At 46.5% G+C, this 16,787-nt stretch overlaps 2 protein-coding genes across 6 annotated transcripts in view; one reads left to right on the plus strand and one right to left on the minus strand.

Moving 5' to 3' along the window:
* Positions 1-869: 869 nt before the first annotated feature.
* CHRAC1 (chromatin accessibility complex subunit 1) lies at positions 870-3,723 on the minus strand. Its single transcript, XM_006258704.4, has 3 exons — positions 3,557-3,723; positions 3,304-3,430; positions 870-1,920 (listed from the first exon to the last, which is right to left on the minus strand). The coding sequence occupies exons 1-3, from the start codon at positions 3,689-3,691 to the stop codon at positions 1,790-1,792; spliced, it is 393 nt and encodes a 130-aa protein (XP_006258766.1). The 5' UTR covers positions 3,692-3,723; the 3' UTR covers positions 870-1,789.
* Positions 3,724-9,376: 5,653 nt separating this feature from the next.
* TRAPPC9 (trafficking protein particle complex subunit 9) overlaps positions 9,377-16,787 on the plus strand; it is an 839,741-nt gene continuing 832,330 nt past the window's right edge. For 4 of the 5 annotated variants that reach the window (XM_059723710.1, XM_006258702.4, XM_059723712.1 and 1 more), the window contains exons 1-2: positions 9,377-9,467; positions 14,142-14,742. In XM_059723710.1, coding sequence (XP_059579693.1) covers positions 14,159-14,742 — 584 coding nt within the window. In that variant the 5' untranslated portion in view covers positions 9,377-9,467; positions 14,142-14,158. Of the gene's footprint in view, positions 9,468-11,448; positions 11,870-14,141; positions 14,743-16,787 lie in introns of those variants that run through there. The other variant, XM_059723711.1, reaches the window with a different exon arrangement.

Raw genomic sequence — 16,787 nt, forward strand, 5'->3', positions numbered from 1 at the left:
GCACTGCCGAGCGTTGAGCCCAGCAACACAGAGGATGGGGCTGGGCTCCATGCTTGGCTGCTGTGGCCTAGGTAGTACCACTTGCAGGGGATGGGGCTGCACCAGCTGAGCAGCACTCCCAGTCCTGTCTTCTGCAAATGGTGCTGGGCGTAGTGCTTGGCAGCACTGCTCGCAGCAGACGGGGCCAGGCTTGGCGCTCAGCTGGTGCAGCCCCATCCCCTGCAAGTGGTACCAGGCCCAGGCAGCGCCACTGGCAGAGGATGGAGTTGTGCCAGCCAAGCGCCAAGCCCAGCCTTGTTATCCCCTGCAAGCGGAGCTGCAGCACATGTTCACCCCTCAGGTGCCCGGCTGCAGTGAGGGCATGCAAGGGGCAGTATAAGTTAACCCCGTATTTCGGATCCAAAAAGTTAGGAATTTCATAGTTCTGGTGTATACGTCTTCTTAACTTTTTAGATCAGAAAAACGGGGACTTATACACCACATCGACCTATACACTGTGAAATATGGTAACTTAATTTACTACTTCTCCAGTAAGCGTCTTAGCCAGAAAGAGGGCAGATGAGACTGAAACATTTCTTTACAGGGGCATGGCCAGGGTTTATCCAGGCACGTTTCCCCTGAAACACACTGAAGCTGACCCACAACAAAGAATGTAAACTATTTGGAAGATCAGTGTGAATTCCTAGTGTCCCTTCTCCCCCCTCCCACTCAATCATTACTTTGTACTCATGGCTAGTCTTTTTTTTTTCTCCAACAGGATCCACATTCATTAAGTTTGCCCATCAGCAAGTTTGGGACAATTATGTTAATTGTGCACCAAAGATAAACTGGAAAGCCTACAGATGAGAAAGCTGTCAGGACCCTCTACATTAAATTCCACATTTTATAAAACATTTATTTAAAAAATTGTGTACAAAATTTTCTACACAGGGCTGTTTCCAATTTCATTGTAACAAAAATATTCCAGCTCTACCACTGACATGGTAAAAGGACTACTTATTTTCTTCCCATACAACCACCTCTAAACTTCACACAATATGCGTGTTGGTTAAATACCATAAACAGTATGCTGCAAAAGTAGAGACCTTGCTGAGGAAAACACAGGTTCTAGATGCACATATTTACACCACCTGCTAACACTTGTACTTCTTCATCACCACTACAGCCACAGACCTACACCACTAATTTGAACTAGTCTAGCCCTGTATCCAGTTTCCTTCTAGAGGAAGGAAGAGATTTGGACAGCACTGCAGAAGTCATGTTGGTTTTTAAGGGCTTGATCCATGGGTAGGTTCTAGACCCATATAGGAGAACTGGGATAGAGATCTGAACCAGTTATCTGCTTCTTGGCTGGCAGAAGGCAAATACTATTGATAGAGTATATACAGCCTCTTCAAGTTGATTACCAACAGCATCAGCTGTAAGAGGGGATCCATTTAACCACCTAGAGAGAACGCGAGAGACCTTTGGCCTGGATGATGAGGGCTGCCCACAAGAAATGTGGTAATGATTGTCTAAGTTACTTTAAAAAGAATGAGCTAGTTCTGTCTCCAGATCTGTAGGAACTCTTCCCCTCGTGTGTGTGTGTGTTTGTGTGTGTGTGTATCTGGGGGATAATTCTGTCCTTCAGGCTGTGTGTGTGTCATTGGATAAAGCTTCTTAAAACAAAAATAGAAAACAGGTGACTTCACATACAAATAAATCCAGCAGTTGGATTCTCAGTCACAAAAAAATAACATCTTTTATACAACAGGAAAAAGACCGAATATGAAGACAGTCTGATAAACCCTTAAGATTCGGCGTCTTCTTCACTCTCATCTTCCTCTTCTTCCTTCTCCTCCTCCTTCACCTCTCCATCTCTCTTCTCCTTTTCAAGCATTTTCAGGTATTTGCTAGCTAGGATCTTCTTTGGCAAGATATCTGAAAGGCAGAATTGCTGATTTTGTGCTCATTTAGAACAGTTATATTTAGGACAGTTATTACTGTGGCATTTAAAGTCACTAATTACTAGCTGCACAGTTCACAGAATGCAACTTTTTAGTCTAGGGAACAACAAGATGAGTTATTTCAATCTATAATAATCATACTTGGAAGAGGAACAATGGCTAACGTAATAGTAGAGAGTTTTCATCCAATTAAGGCTCGAACGCTAGAATTTGTCTTCTTTTGAGAGAGATTCTTAATTATAGAGGTTTAAATTCTGAAACCTGTTATGCTGTTTTTAGCCGGTTGCAGTTGGTGTGGACGCTGCCACTGCCACGGTCAGCAGTTACTTGCACCGTAGAACAACACTGGATATGAGGTTTACCTGCTCTAGGTATATCCCTTGCAAGCAATTCCTCTATGCTCCATTTAGGGATCTGTCCAGGACACCATTATAGATCAGGGGTGCCAAACATGCAGCCCGTGGAGCTATTTCATGTAGCCTTGCTGGTAGCCCGGCGGACTCCTGGAAGTTGGGGCGTATGGCCCGCCACACAATTTGGGGTCCGTGGACCCCAATGGACATGGCCATCAGCAGCAGCCCCCCAGCTCTGTGCTGCTGCCTGAATGCAGCCCATCACCACCACCACCCAGCCCTGGACTCACGTTGCTGCCTGGATGTGACCCTACCACACTGGCTGCTGGCCCCACAGATCTGGCCTGGGGGGAGACCCTGCAGTTCAGATCTGGCCCGGGGTAAGTTTGACACTGCTCTTACAGCTGATGACCTCGAGAGATGGGAAAGTGGACTGCTTGCTAAGGCAACACTGCTAAAAAGGTGCCTAGAATGAGACCACCATCCTAGCACGTTCTTATGAACAAGCAGGGCTAACCCCAAAGCGCCCAAGTCCGAGAGCAACACGTGAACGTTTGTGGTCCTGTTCCCACCTCAGACGCGTTTGTGCATCGAACGCTCATCCATTCATAGCTCTGAGCTGGTACGTTTCCTAAAAGCCTCCCCCACCGCCTGCCTTGCTCTTCTCTAAGCGGATTTACAGGTGTGTGGCCTGGTGGGTAAAGCAGACGATGCGAGCATCAGCGCTTCTGGGCTTTACACCCAGATCTTACACTGCCGTAACTGGGGCTGCTTCACCTCCCGTCGCTCGGCCTCCTCATTCGGACAGCCGTGACGCGACCGTTGTGACAAGGCATCAAGGCGCTCGACGGCGCCGACTGTCCCCAGACGCCGGCCCAGCGCGTCCCGCGACTTCGTACTGCGGCGCAGACGGCCCCCGTCGCGCGATGTGTGCCGACGCCACGGGGCAGCACCGTGCGCGAGACCGTGGCTTTGCCCCCCAGCCCGCCCGCGGCGACACGCACCTGCGAGGAACTGAAAGGTTTCGCACTCCTCGGCCGTGTGCGACAGGTCACTGTAGGTCAGGGCTCTCTTCTCCTTGCCTCGCCCGTGCTTGTACGAGTACGAGGCCAAGTACTGGACAAACAGCTCCTGCAAACCACCGGAAGAGAGACGTCAAGAGCCGCCTTCCCGCGCCGGCCCCGCTTCACGCCGCAGCGGACGCTTGCCTCCCCCCACACCCCCGCATGTCCCCCCCGGGCGGGCCGAGGGCGGTACCGTGGCGCGGGCGGTGAGGAAGAGCGCGTCCTGGTTGATGCTGGACACCTCGGGGGAGCTCTTCATGATGACGCGGATGCGGGACAGGGGCAGCGACACCAGCCGGTTCTCGCCGCCGCTCGGCCGCGCCGCCATCCTGCCCCGCGCCGCGGGGGCCGCCGGGAGCTGTAGTGCTGCGCCGTCGCGGGCGGGAGGGAGAACTACGAGTCCCAGCATGCACCGCTCGCCTCACCACCACCTCCTCCTCCTCCCCCCGCGCGGCGGGAGAAGGCCTACACGTCCCAAGATGCACCGGGGCGCTCAGGAACTCACCCCTCCCCCCCCCCCCCGGCCTCCGGCGCGCGGAGGGGTTTGAGCCCAGTCGGGGTCAGACATGCGCGTCCCGGATGAGCATCGAGAGCGGAGCAGGGCGGCATTGAGACACGTGTGTGCCCTGGGGCCATTCTTCGGTGTTCCCCCCCTCCCCTCGCAACACACCGTGTCTCACCTGCTACACAGTCCAATGAAACCTGGGTCCAAACCAGCTGTGGAGTTGTTACGTGTTTTCAAGCACTAACTTTATGTAGCTGCTCGGCTCGCTTTCCAGCTTGGTAGTCATTTTTGTCCTGTGATCGTGACTTCGTGTGTGTGGCTGGTCTGCATTGATCGCAGGTAGCCGCGCGATCCTTACTCGGCGCTCCTGGCCCGTGTGACTTTGCAGGGGCCTGTGCTTCAAGCTATTGCAAAAATGTCTTGCCTCATTACACAAAAGGCTTCACGGCTAAGAACTGTAAACTGCAAATTGTTTCTTCTCTCCCCCACCACTGCGGGGCCAGGAAGGGTGGGGGGCCTGTTAGGGGGAGAGCACAGTCTGAACAATGCTTGGTTCACGATAAGGCTGATTCCTGTGGGAACACAGATTAGTTACTGCCTGCTTTGCACGTAAACTTTGTAGAAAACTGTAGCAAATCACAGATTGCCACAATGGGATCTTGTTCATGAGAGGTATCAAAATGTATCTTCGGGCGTGGCTAGGGTTCGACTCGGATTTGGGCTTTGAGCTCCCTTGTTGATCTGTTTGCAAACAAATAAACTTGAGATGGATCCAGCCTGAGTGTGTATGACTCTCCCTTGAGGTATATTGGAAAAGCCTCCAGGGACACGAAACTAGCCATTTGTGCAACAAAGCTAAACTGTTTCTGGGCTTAGACGGCCTGTAGGAGGGATGTGGTCACGCACCCAGCACGAAGCGATGCAGGGGTCTCGGGTCTCCAACACGGTTCTGAGCCCGCTGAAATCAAGTGGGGTTTTGCCGTTTATTTTACTAAAGCCAGGATTTCATCCATAATCTCCAAGCACCGATAAACATGCATGGTGATGTGCTGCCAGAAAATTACGGTCCATGATCGTTGGTTGGAGCAGTCTGACACTGCATGATAAATTAATGATGATAAATACTTTGCATTTCTAGGGGTTTAGGTTGTAGCCGTGTTGGTCTAAGGACATAGGCAGACAAGGTTCCTTGGGTGAATCTGATATCTTTTATTAGACCAACCCAAATGGTTGGAGAATAGTTATTAAGCAAGCTTTCAGGTTCAAAAACCCTTCGTCAGACTAAGGAAGCTGCAGCAGTTGGTGTGTGCTCTTTCTGGATGGGATGAAAAGTGAAGAAGCCAGGGGCTGGGCTGGGCTGGGGAGTCAGTTGCCAGGCAGATTATAATGTATCAAAAATCCAGTGTCTGTTTAGTCCATGATCTCTAGCATCCAGCAGGTTGATGAAATGGAGCTCATAGGCTCATCTCTGGGAAGTGGTGTGTAAATTTCCCTTGAGGATCAGGACTGAGAGAGTGGCCCTCCTGTGAGAAATGTGCCCCCACCGGTAATTGGGTGTTTCTGTCTTTGATGGATTTCCGGTGTGCGTTCATTCTGGTGTGCAGTTGTTGTCTGGTCTCTCCTACATATCTTCCATCAGGGCATTTGGTACATTGGATGAGGTATACTACATTTCTGGAGGTGCAGCTGTAAGATCCTGGGATGCTGATGGCTCTGTTGTGGGGTGTAGTAATAGTGGGGGTGGTGGAGATGTGTTGGCAGGTTTTGCATTTCTTGTCCTGGCACGGTCTGGATCCTTTTGGTGTGTTCTGGGCTTGAGGAAGTTTGCTTCTGGTGATGAGGTTGGCGAGGTTTGGTGCTTGTTTGAAGGCTAGGATGGGTGGCTCTGGGAAGATCTTTTTAAGAATAGGGTCTCTTTCTAATATGGGTTGCAATTTTTTGAGGATTTTCCATACAGGTTCAAGGGATGGATGATATGTCATAACCAGCGGTGTGCAATTTGTGGGTGTTTTTCTTCTGTACTGCAGCAGTTCTTCACGTGGTATCCAGGTGGCTCTTTCAAACGTGCGGTTTACCTCTCTGGAGGAGTGTCCATTTCTAGAGCATTTCTAGAGCACCTTTATTCTGAGGCTGGGCGGACAGGTGGCTTCATCACCTGTGTGACATAGGTAAGAGATCCATAGTGATATCTTCATCCACCACATCTCATCTGCAGGATACAAACATGCTACACCTCAGTTTTAGGTAGGAATGGAAGTGTAAGATCATACTAAATAGAAAATGCAGGGGATCAGGTACAATGTAATTAACTGCCTTGAGCTACAATCAATAAACTAGGGCTAAACTCTGAGAATGAATGAATCCAAGCACCTACCTAATGTGAGTGAGCATCTCTGCCACAACTCTAGGCTGCAATGCCATGCCAGGTGACTATCTGAGTCATTAGTATAGCTCCAGCAACATTGTAGTCTCCTATACAATGGAATAGGAAGTCTCCTATACAATTAGTAACCACGCACAACCAGTCCCATGAGACTAACTTTTCTAGGGCAGAGGTTCCCCAGTCTTTTTTTTATTTTATACCCCTTTCCAGATTTACCAGCGGCCCACGTAACCTTACCACATACATTTTATATTTTAACCCCTTAAATGTCAATTATTAAAATAAAAATTAAATCTGCCATTATACAATTTCTCCTGAGTACTCCCCAGAGATGTCTTGCCAGAGTTACACGTACTACAGTTTAGGAACCTGTTTCATAGTTCCAGGTGGTGCCTGGGGGGAACAGAGGCTCACCTATTTTCCACTGGTCCCCCCTGGTGAGTTTATAGACAGACACCAGATCCCCTCTCAGTCTTCTCTTGTAGAGGCTGAATACATTCAGGCCCTTTAGTCTATCTTCATAGGTCAGGCCCTTTAGTCTATCTTCATAGGTCCTGGCCTGCTACCCCCTGACCATGTAAGTGGTCCTCCTCTGGACCCTCTCAATGCTGGCCACATCCCTCTTGAAGTGCGGTGCCCAGAACTGGACACAGTACTCTAACTGCGGCCTGACCAGCGCCGCATAGAGGGGAAGGATCACCTCCCTGGACCTGCTTGTGATGCACCTACTTATGTAATCATACTTGGAAGAGGAACAATGGTGCAGTTTTCATTGGTGCAGTTAGCTTTACTGACCACTTCCTCGCATTGGCGGCTCATGTCGATTCTGGAGTCAGCAATAACTCCAAGATCCCTTCCAGCCACTGTGTTGTTGAGAAGGGTGTTCCTCAGCCTATAGGTATGTTGCAGGTTCCTTCTCCCTAGATGCAGCACCTTGCGCTTGTCTGTGTTGAATTCCATTCTGTTCTCACCTGACCACCTTTGTAACCTGTCTAGATCTAGCTGGATTCTGTCCCTCCCCTCCAGCGTGCCCACTTCTCCCCACATCTTTGTGTCATCCGTGAATTTGGACAGCGTGCTTTCCACACCCACCTCCAAGTCGCTGATAAAGATGTTGAATAGATATCTGTTCTATAATAAGGACGTGGTGTTTGTTTTGTGTAAAACATTTGGTGTGAACAATCATTCACCATGATGCTATGTGCATTGTTTTTACTGTTTAACTCTCTGTATGGTTCCTTGAGCCTTACCTTGTCATGACATCTTGTGGCAGCAGTTGGCATTACTGTCACAGTAACCTAAAGACGAATGCAGTGTATTCTTAGCCTTGTCCAAGGCTATCCCAGCCATGCAGTTAGTCCAATAAAGGACAACGCTGAGCTACAACATCACTCCAACACTATCAGAGTAAAATAATGAATAGTGTAAATTAAGAAGAATTATCTTGGATATTTCACAGGGTTAACTGTACCACAAAGAGTCAAGGGTAAAAACAGAAGTTAAAGTTTGACAGCGAGCTCATATGTCTGTAGGATCCCGGAATAAAAGGCGTTGTCTAGGAGAAATCTGACATCTGTTCTTAGCCTAAGGACTAGTATGACAAGCCTTGAAGATGACAGGGGTGAGTTAGTTTCAGAGCTGTTAGTATTGCAGGACTGAGGATAGGTAAGGTACTTACTGTGCTGTTAGAGGGCCTGAAACTGAGCAGTTCCTCCTATTTTCAAGGCTTGTCATAGCAGCTCCCAAACAAAATTGGAAGCCCTGAAAAAGGAGAAGCTAATCAGTTCCAGGGCTGCTAATATCACAGCACCAACACACTGTACTTAATGAGGATTGCTTATCTTAAGGTCAGGTAAGCACTACGTGGGCTAAGCACATAGCTTGTCTTCAGTCTCTAGGCCAGTAATTCTCAACCAGGATAGCTTGTTCCAGCCTGGTCAGTCTGCCACCTGCACTTCTCAGCCTCTCTGGTAGTATAAATTAGCTTTTAAACTGAGTGCTGCTCAGTTCACAAAAGTTATGGAGAGGTGTGTCAAGTCCAAAAAGTTTGAGAACCATTGCTCTAAGCTATGCACACAAACCTAGTATAGTGTATACAGGCACCCACCGGGACTGACTAAATAACTTAAAAAACGTGGTTCAAGTCTCTTTTAGGTCGGTGCGTAACTCATTCAACAGCAGCAAATTTGTTCAATTTAATACGGTAAGTTGTCACCACATGAGCCAATTGAAAATGCATTTTCTTCAGACCAACGCATAATGGAAGGAAATTAAGGAAGAAAAAATTTAGGCTGAATATCAACAGTAATTCCCTAACAGAGATTTTTATAAGACCACAGAAATCTTCTAAAGATGTTAAATGTAACCCCAGTGCTTTGGGTATTTGAGCCAGGCAACGCACCCTATGATATTAGCTACTGGGGTCGCTGATTTAAGCAGCCCTTGCTATTTGTACCTTTCTTTTAACCATTCTAGTCAAGCAGCCAACCCAAACCACCCGCTTTATAACAAATCACCCTGCAGCTGACCTGTCTGCAAAGGATGAATTGCTTCTTATGAGTGGAGAGAGGTAGTTCCGTCTGGAGCCAGGGCAGGGTGGCACCTTAGAGACTAACTTGCTCGAAGCTACTTAGAACAGACTTCAGTGAGCAGCATCCGACCGAGTAGGCCGTCACCTAGGAAAGCGAACGAGTCTCTCTGGTGCCACCCGACCCTGCCCACACAGTGACCCCCTTGCACGGCTCTGTCCCTGGTGCTTGAACCTCTGGACTCCAGCTCCTTACTCCCCAGGCACCCTCAGAAAATCCCAGCTCCTCCTTTTTTTGCTTGTTTTTTTGCACAGCGGGTTTCCCTTGCGAAGACCTCAGAGAGGCCAGGGCTGCGCCACCTCGGGCTCCCCACGTGCAACAGTCCGCACCTTAGCCAGGCTGCAGGCACCTCCAGCAACTACCCGCCAATGGCACGATCCCTACTTTTGGCCCAGCTCCCGATGACCCAATAGCCTTCCCCCAGACATCCTTCGGGTCCCAGCCAATCCGCTCCTCTGCCGCCTAGCGCCAGGCAACCAACCCGCGGCGTCCCCCTGCGCGTTCATTCAGGCAGGGGCGCGGCGGGCGGAAGCGGCTGGCGCATGCGCTGTGGCGGCCAGGTAGTGCCGCGCAGTTGCCGTCAGTTCCGCTCCTCCCCCGGCCGGAGCAGGAGGCGGGTCCGCGCGCTGTGAGTGCCCGTGGCTCGCCGGGGGGGAGGGGCGCGGCGCGGCGCGGCCGTTGGGGACCGTTGGAGCGCGGCCGTTGGCGCGGGGAGGCGCCGTGGGCATGGGGGGCTTCTCCCTCAGCCGCACACTGGGTAGTGGGGGGCTGTGGGAGCCCACCCAGCCAGGGACAGGTGCAGGGGCGCTCGCCTGTCTTCCGTGCCCAGATGGGCTTGGGAGGAAAGGGGCGAGGGGCACCCTGGATGGATGTGGGAGAGGGGCCGTGCAGAAAAACCCTTGGGCAGACCCTGCTGGCTGTCCCTTTCCAGAGCCGCCTTCCTGGTCAGATAGGTTGCAAGCTTGGCTAGGGCCCGGAGGAAGTTGAGCACCTGGTGGGCTACAGATGGGAAGTGTGCAAATGAAAAGGTGTAGGGAGATGCGACTGCATGGCAGGACCCTGGGCAAGGCGGGCCTGCCATCTGACTGGGTAAAGGTTGTCCTTATCTTGGGTCAAGTGCTGCTGGCACGAATCGCGGCTCCATCGTTGGCCAGTGGGAATCTCTTCTCCGCTGTTCCCTTTCCAAGCGGTCTAAGGGTGAACCTGTAAAGGCCTTAAGTCCTGTTTGTGGGTCTTTGCTGTTAGTTTGGGAGATGCTCTGCACCTGGTCTTAATTTGGTCAAAGCCTCCAATCTCATAAGACCAAACAATGTACAGTTCTGCAAAAATAACTAGCTCAAGTGTGCTTGTGTTCTCCGCTGCTTCCCACCTGGAAATGCTTAACAGGGTATCTCTAGGGCCTGGAGTCTAGGCCATCTCTAAGGCCCTTGCTACATGTTGTATGTATTATGCAATTAACAGGTGAATCGCACAATAAATTTAGACCGACCACACATGCAAAGTGACACCAGCCACCAGTGCAAAATAATTACCACACGATTAACTAATGCATTGCACAGTAAATTTTGACCAACCACACATGCAAAGTAATTATCACACTAGAGAGGTTCTCTAGTCTCTCCTCGTAGGGCTTGGCCTGCAAGCCCTACAACCAGAGAAGGGCTGCTCGTATGGTGAAGGGCTTGCAGACCAAGCCCTATGAGGAGAGACGCGGGCACCTGGACCTCTTCAGCTTCCGCAAGAGAAGGCTGAGAGGTGACCTTGTGGCTGCCTATAAGTTCATCACGGGGACACAGAAGGGAATTGGTGAGTATTTATTCACCAAGGCGCCCCCGGGGGTTACAAGAAATAATGGCCACAAGCTAGCAGAGAGCAGATTTAGACTGGACATTAGGAAGAACTTCTTCACAGTCAGAGTGGCCAAGGTCTGGAAGGGGCTCCCAAGGGAGGTGGTGCTCTCCCCTACCCTGGGGGTCTTCAAGAGGAGGTTAGATGAGTATCTAGCTGGGGTCATCTAGACCCAGCACTCTTTCCTGCCTATGCAGGGGGTCGGACTCGATGATCTATTGAGGTCCCTTCCGACCCTAACATCTATGAAAAAGATCAAACCAGCTATAAAGTTGGTGCTTGAAAATGTGTAACAAGTCCATAGCTGTTTTTTATCCAGCTTTAATTTGAATGTGTAGCAGGGCCCTAAGGTGCCCCCCCTGTTAGTTGTAGAGTATTCCACTGTGGGAGAAGTTGAAATGCTGGAGTAGAGAGGAAGTGGTAACAAGCTGCCTTGCCCCTGTGCCCTGCTTCCACTCAGTCCAGATTGCCCTCCATCCTGAAATGGAGGTTCCTGGTCTGGGTCTCCCCTACGGTGCATCTTGCTGGACCATTTACAGCTGCGTACATGCTGCTGTTCTGATTTGGTGCCTTTTTACTCTTCCTGAGAACAGGTGTGAATGGTTTTTGTGACGTGCCCAACCCAGCTGGAATGGGGGGCCTGTTTCATAGTAGCTAGGGTCAGGAGCGACCTGAACAGACCATCTAGCCTGACCCCCTGCCACAGGCAGGAATGAATGGTGTTTCTCAAGTGAGGCATCCTGTGTCAGTTAACTCTAGATGCAGATATACTGTGATAGGTGATGGTATTGTGCTGTTTTGTAACAGCTGATAGAAGCTGACTACAGGTAACATCTCTAATGCATGTTCAACAGGGAGCCAACATCTTTCTCAAAACTTGGTGATGGACCCTAAACTGCTAAAATTCAGAAAGTAGTTTCTCAAAATACCATTCTCATGATAGAACAAAGCTGGCTATTTTCCTGCGTCTTGTGCTTGGAGCATCAGGATCTGGATTGTTCTGCTGAATGATAGAAGTCAGGTACTGTTGGTTAGTGGAAGTCTCTTCTCTGCTTTTCCGTCTCCAAGCGTTCTAAGGATGAACCTATACGGCTCCTGTTGTGGGTCTTTGATACTCATTTGGGAGATGAGGGCTTCTACCAAATTAAGATGAGACGGAACAAAATGCACCATTCTGCAAAGGTAACTACCTTAAGAGTGTTTCTGTTTTCCACTTCTTCCCAGCTGTAAGTGCTTAGTAGGATGCATCTCTAGGTCAGTGATTCTCAGCTAGGGTGCTCTGGCACCCTGAGGTCTCTTGAGGATGCCTTCAAGGGTGCCACACACTGGTGGCATTATTAGTTGTGCAAGCATGATTCCCAAGATAAACCCAGTGATTTCAAATAGGAATCCTTGATCTCACAAACATTACGGCCTGTTGTGGCTTTTCTGAGTTCTTTGCAACAGAAGAATTGCTTTATTATTTTGTTGTGGTCAAACAACTGGTGATAACTAAGAGCTCTGGCATTTTCTGAGGCATGCCTTGAATCTAAAAAGGTTGGAAACTACTGCCCTAATCTAAGGTGTTAATTTGTTTTTGTCTAAACGTACTTTAAGATTATTAAGATGCATTGTTTAGAAACTTTGCAATAGTTTAATAAAATAACAAAGCTGAAACTTAGATTTTATGTTTTAGAGAAACATTTGTGCTGAAATGCGCTTAAGTGCTCTCATGCACTAACAGTGATTGCTCTGTGAATACCTGATTGCCTTCGTTCCTTCTTTGTTTGGCTTTGACACTGATACGCTTGTATGGGTCAGTCCTGTGTGCATCTGAATAGCAGCTAGCACAACAGGGTGCTAGTAGTAGGTGCTACTAAAATATGAATATTAAATAATATTAATGTAAAATAAATAGTTTTCTGAAATTATTACAGTTTTCCTAGATGTTTTAAAGAGTAACCACATGAATTAACAATATATTTGATTATTCTTTGGAAATAAAGTTGAGGCATTTTAGTAGCTGCAGAATTTTGTTTTTTAGAGCTGTTTAAAGCATTGTGGATTACTGAACTGGGATCTATTTCCCTGTTGTCACCAAGTCCTGGCATGGCTATTGTTTCCTACATCATTTAATTCTCTTTGTGAACTCTTCTGGCCTTATTGTATTTAGTTCTTTACAACATTGCATTGTCAGCACCAGTATGTCATAGACTCCCCCTGCATTTTATTTAGTTTAACTTTCTCAATAGTTAGCCAGAGACTGCTACAGAATAAGCAAAAAGAAGCAGTTTGTTGGCACCCTAATAGTGGTGGTTTAACTTGTACTGCTGTGGGGAAAAAGCCACAGCGTATGAAAGCAGCTGCTTTATCTCCACATCATTACAAGTTAAGCATTAGGTGTTTGCAGCAGATGAGAAAGTGTAAAGATTTAAAGTACCTGTTAGCCAGCCCCCAAGTACTAAAAAAACTGGGGTATTAGAGTAGATAAATAGGCAAACTGCATAAGAAGGTATGTACTATATTAGTATTTCCACTATTAAACTCCTTTTTCAGGTTTGATCTCTCTCTACCGTTTTCAAATTGTACTGGAATAAACTTGCTGAGGGTGCATTCAGTTGGGTTAGCTTTTCTTCTTTCCAACATTTTACTGTCTGATCAACAGTGATAACAATATATTATATGATAAATAATAAGATTAGCTCTGTGCAAAGGGAGATGACAATACTGAGTGTGATTCCTTTTCAAACTCTATGGGTTCAAATATAACAGACCAGTTGATTCCTCCTGCTCTTTTAATCTTTTTTACTTATGTCCATTTTGCTATGTTTCTCTCATTGTATTTATGAAGTTGTAATGTGAGAATATGAAATATGTTTGGACAGCACCATTCTCCTTTTGCAGAGGATGTGCTTTGTAATGTTTGTGTGTGTGTTTGTTGCTCTTGAAGTTCACTGAACAATCAACTTTACATTTACTGTTTTGCCTTGTTAACTTCCACTCTTACACTACTATCTGCTCGGCGTACTACCAGCAGGGTAACTTATGGAACAGAAAACGGCCCAGAGTCGTGCATGTTTTTCTTGCTAATAGGTCTGCTTGCATGGGTGAAGGCCCAGAGCTTGCAGCTTGCAAATGTTAATGCATTTGTCCTACTTTGCGCATATGCGTGAACCCAACTGAAGTTAATGGAGCTAATTACAAGGTTTAAATTGAGTGTCTACACAGGTATTTGTAAGGTTAGGCAATGGACTGGGTGAGGAATGCTTAGCAGGAAAAAGGATGTAAATTGGGGATTATGTATCAATTTAGCCGTACATCTCATTTACTGATTCTTATTTGGGTGAAGTGGGGTAGCTGAATGGATTTGTAGTATTGAGCCTTTAGATTTCAGGTTCCTCATGTGGGACCTGACTCTTTAGCATTATTTGGTGCTGCGTAAAATTAAAATTAAATTGTTTCTTCTTTTTACTAGACTGCAGTTGATGCAAAATGAGTGTCCCAGACTATATGCAGTGTGCTGAAGACCATCAGACTCTCCTGGTTGTGGTCCAGCCAGTTGGGATTGTTCCAGAGGAGAACTTTTTCCAGATCTACAAACGAATATCATCAGTGAATCAGATTAATGTCCGTGACTCCCAGCGTGTGTTGTATATCCGCTATCGGCATCACTACCCTCCGGAGAACAATGAATGGGGGGATTTTCAGACGCATCGGAAAGTTGTTGGGCTCATAACCATAACAGACTGTTGTTCAGCAATGGATTGGCCTCAGACCTTTGAAAAATTCCATCTTCAGAAGGAAATATACGGTTCTACACTCTATGACTCCAGACTGTTTGTCTTTGGGCTTCAGGGAGAGATTGCAGAGCAGTCCCGCACAGATGTGGCATTTTACCCTAGTTATGATGACTGTGAAACCGTGGAGAAGAGAATAGAAGATTTTATTGAATCTCTCTTCATTGTATTGGAATCCAAGCGGCTTGACAGGGCCACCGATAAGTCTGGAGACAAGATCCCTCTTCTGTGTGTACCTTTTGAAAAGAAGGATTTTGTAGGTCTGGACACTGATAGTAGGTAAGTAGCTGTATTTATCAATTGTCAGCCTTTGAAAAACATTCCTGACACTTGTCAGCTTAAGGGATAAGCCTGTTAGCCAGGATGAAAAATACCCATGTCATCTTAAAGGGTGTGTTTCCATCTCTTTGAATGTAACTCCTGTTGTTTAACAGAATTTAGTTAACTAACTGTTTTTACTACATTTAATTTTAACATCCTCAGTTTCTTTATATTAGCATAACATTTATATCCAGGGCTGGTCAGAAGAGTTGGAAAACAAGTCCTTGAATAACTTTGATAAATCTCTTCGCTACTAAAACTTCTTGAGGATAAGTAGTTGAACAATTTAGGTGAAAAATAGTATTCAGTAAACATTGGCAAAATTGTATACTTGTTGTTGTATTTTATTAACCCTACATCTTGCATCCCTTGCTTTTGTTTGCACTGTCCATTCTTACTTGTCTTCTCCACTTCTTTTTATTCCTATGACAATCATAGTTTATGCTGAATTTTCTTCAGTGTTTGTATCCTTGCTGTTTTTTTTCCTTTCTCCATGTTTTGTGCCTGTTCTCATATTTCCCAGTGATACTTCTCATATACTTTCTATTCCTAAATCTTTGTCTATACTGTAATACTTTTTCTGACATTCCTTCAACCTTTTGCAGCCATCTTCATCCATGCCTTCCAGACATAGGTATCTTATAGCATTGCCAAACCCTAATACCAGAAGAATAAACCTGATAGCCCTAAGCAGATGTAAACTGTGAGGACAAATTCCTTTCACAAGTAAAACCAAGTGGGGAGCCAATCCCTGTACTTCTAGCTGCTGGGGAAGAACAGGGTGTTGGAAGTCTTAATGAGGTACTGTGTCTGTTTGGGGGACTTAATTTTCAGTCTTGTGTTACAAGGTGTCTGACTAATTTGAAGCCTCTCTGGCTACTGAGAGGAGCAAATGAGTAGTTTGTTTTTCCTCACCTGGAGCCTCCTAGCTGTCTTGACCATGGTTACTGTGAAACTGTCTCCCCTCAGTACTTTCCTGCTCTACCTTTTCCTTCATTTTGTTTTAGTTAGTTTCAGCTAGGTTTAACTCTGGTCAGTAATATGATACTGAAGGTGATCTATCTGGTCCTACGGTATCTACAGCAGGGTGGTCAGTACTGTCCTGTAACTCAGGTCTTCATGAATGGGTGCACATAGTAAAACTTGGTGAAGCAGACATATGTAAACAAATGTTAGCTTGAGTCAGCTGGGGATTCTTGTTCTCGGATGGCTATTTAAGACGAGGGCAGGGCAACAGAATTCCTGATTCTTAAGTCTCTTTATTTACCAGCTTGTTTAAAAGCCTTTCTCAGTAGCTTAGCATCAGTTTCAGAACTAAGCATACTTTAACCTCTCTCTGCTGTGTGGAACATAACAGAGCAGTTGTATTTAGTCCTTGAATACATATCAAAATAGTTACTTACAAGAGGTGACCATAGCATAGCCCACGGGCCAAATGTGTCCCATGAAAATCTCAAATGGTGCAGAATTCATAACAAATGGTGCTTAGGCATCCATTAGAAAGTGTGCATCCAGATAGGTAGTAATTCCAGTAATCATGTAATACTGTCTTGGTTCTTTTTTTATGATACCATTTTTAATGCCTGGTGAGGCACCAATATGATCTCCTGCACAACAAACTGTTTTTGTAGTATATCAGGTTCTCACATTAAGCTGATAAACAGGATGTCATTCTTAAACAGACTTCATACTGGTTCAGGTAATGGCATCACCCTTTTTCTGAGATTTGTAATTATCTTAGTATTTTATAACTTGAGTTTAAAAATATTGCATCAAAATATCTTGGTAAAGCCTTGAGGCTTTTTCTTCAGTTATTTTGATGTGGTACTTCTGATTTTCTTTTAAAAGTTGGACTTTACATTTAAATTACATTTTAATTGACAACATTTTTTTCTATTCAGATTAGCATCTTGAGGTAGGTAAGCAAAATAATTAAATATATAGAATACTCAGAATCAATTATCAGTTCTTTCAGCTTTTGAGTAGATATGAAAAATTTTGTA

This window comes from Alligator mississippiensis, chromosome 3 (assembly GCF_030867095.1).
Source record: "Alligator mississippiensis isolate rAllMis1 chromosome 3, rAllMis1, whole genome shotgun sequence".
NCBI classification, from domain to species: Eukaryota; Metazoa; Chordata; order Crocodylia; family Alligatoridae; genus Alligator; species Alligator mississippiensis.

What these genes read in the sequence shown, in the direction of transcription:
- CHRAC1 (XM_006258704.4), bottom strand. Translation starts at nt 3,691, where the DNA reads ATGGCGGCGCGGCCGAGCGGCGGCGAGAACCGGCTGGTGTCGCTGCCC. An exon ending in TCCTCACCGCCCGCGCCACG is followed by an intron (nt 3,431 to 3,556) that starts GTACCGCCCTCG and finishes GGTGGTTTGCAG; the next exon opens with GAGCTGTTTGTCCAGTACTT. An exon ending in AACCTTTCAGTTCCTCGCAG is followed by an intron (nt 1,921 to 3,303) that starts GTGCGTGTCGCC and finishes TCTGCCTTTCAG; the next exon opens with ATATCTTGCCAAAGAAGATC.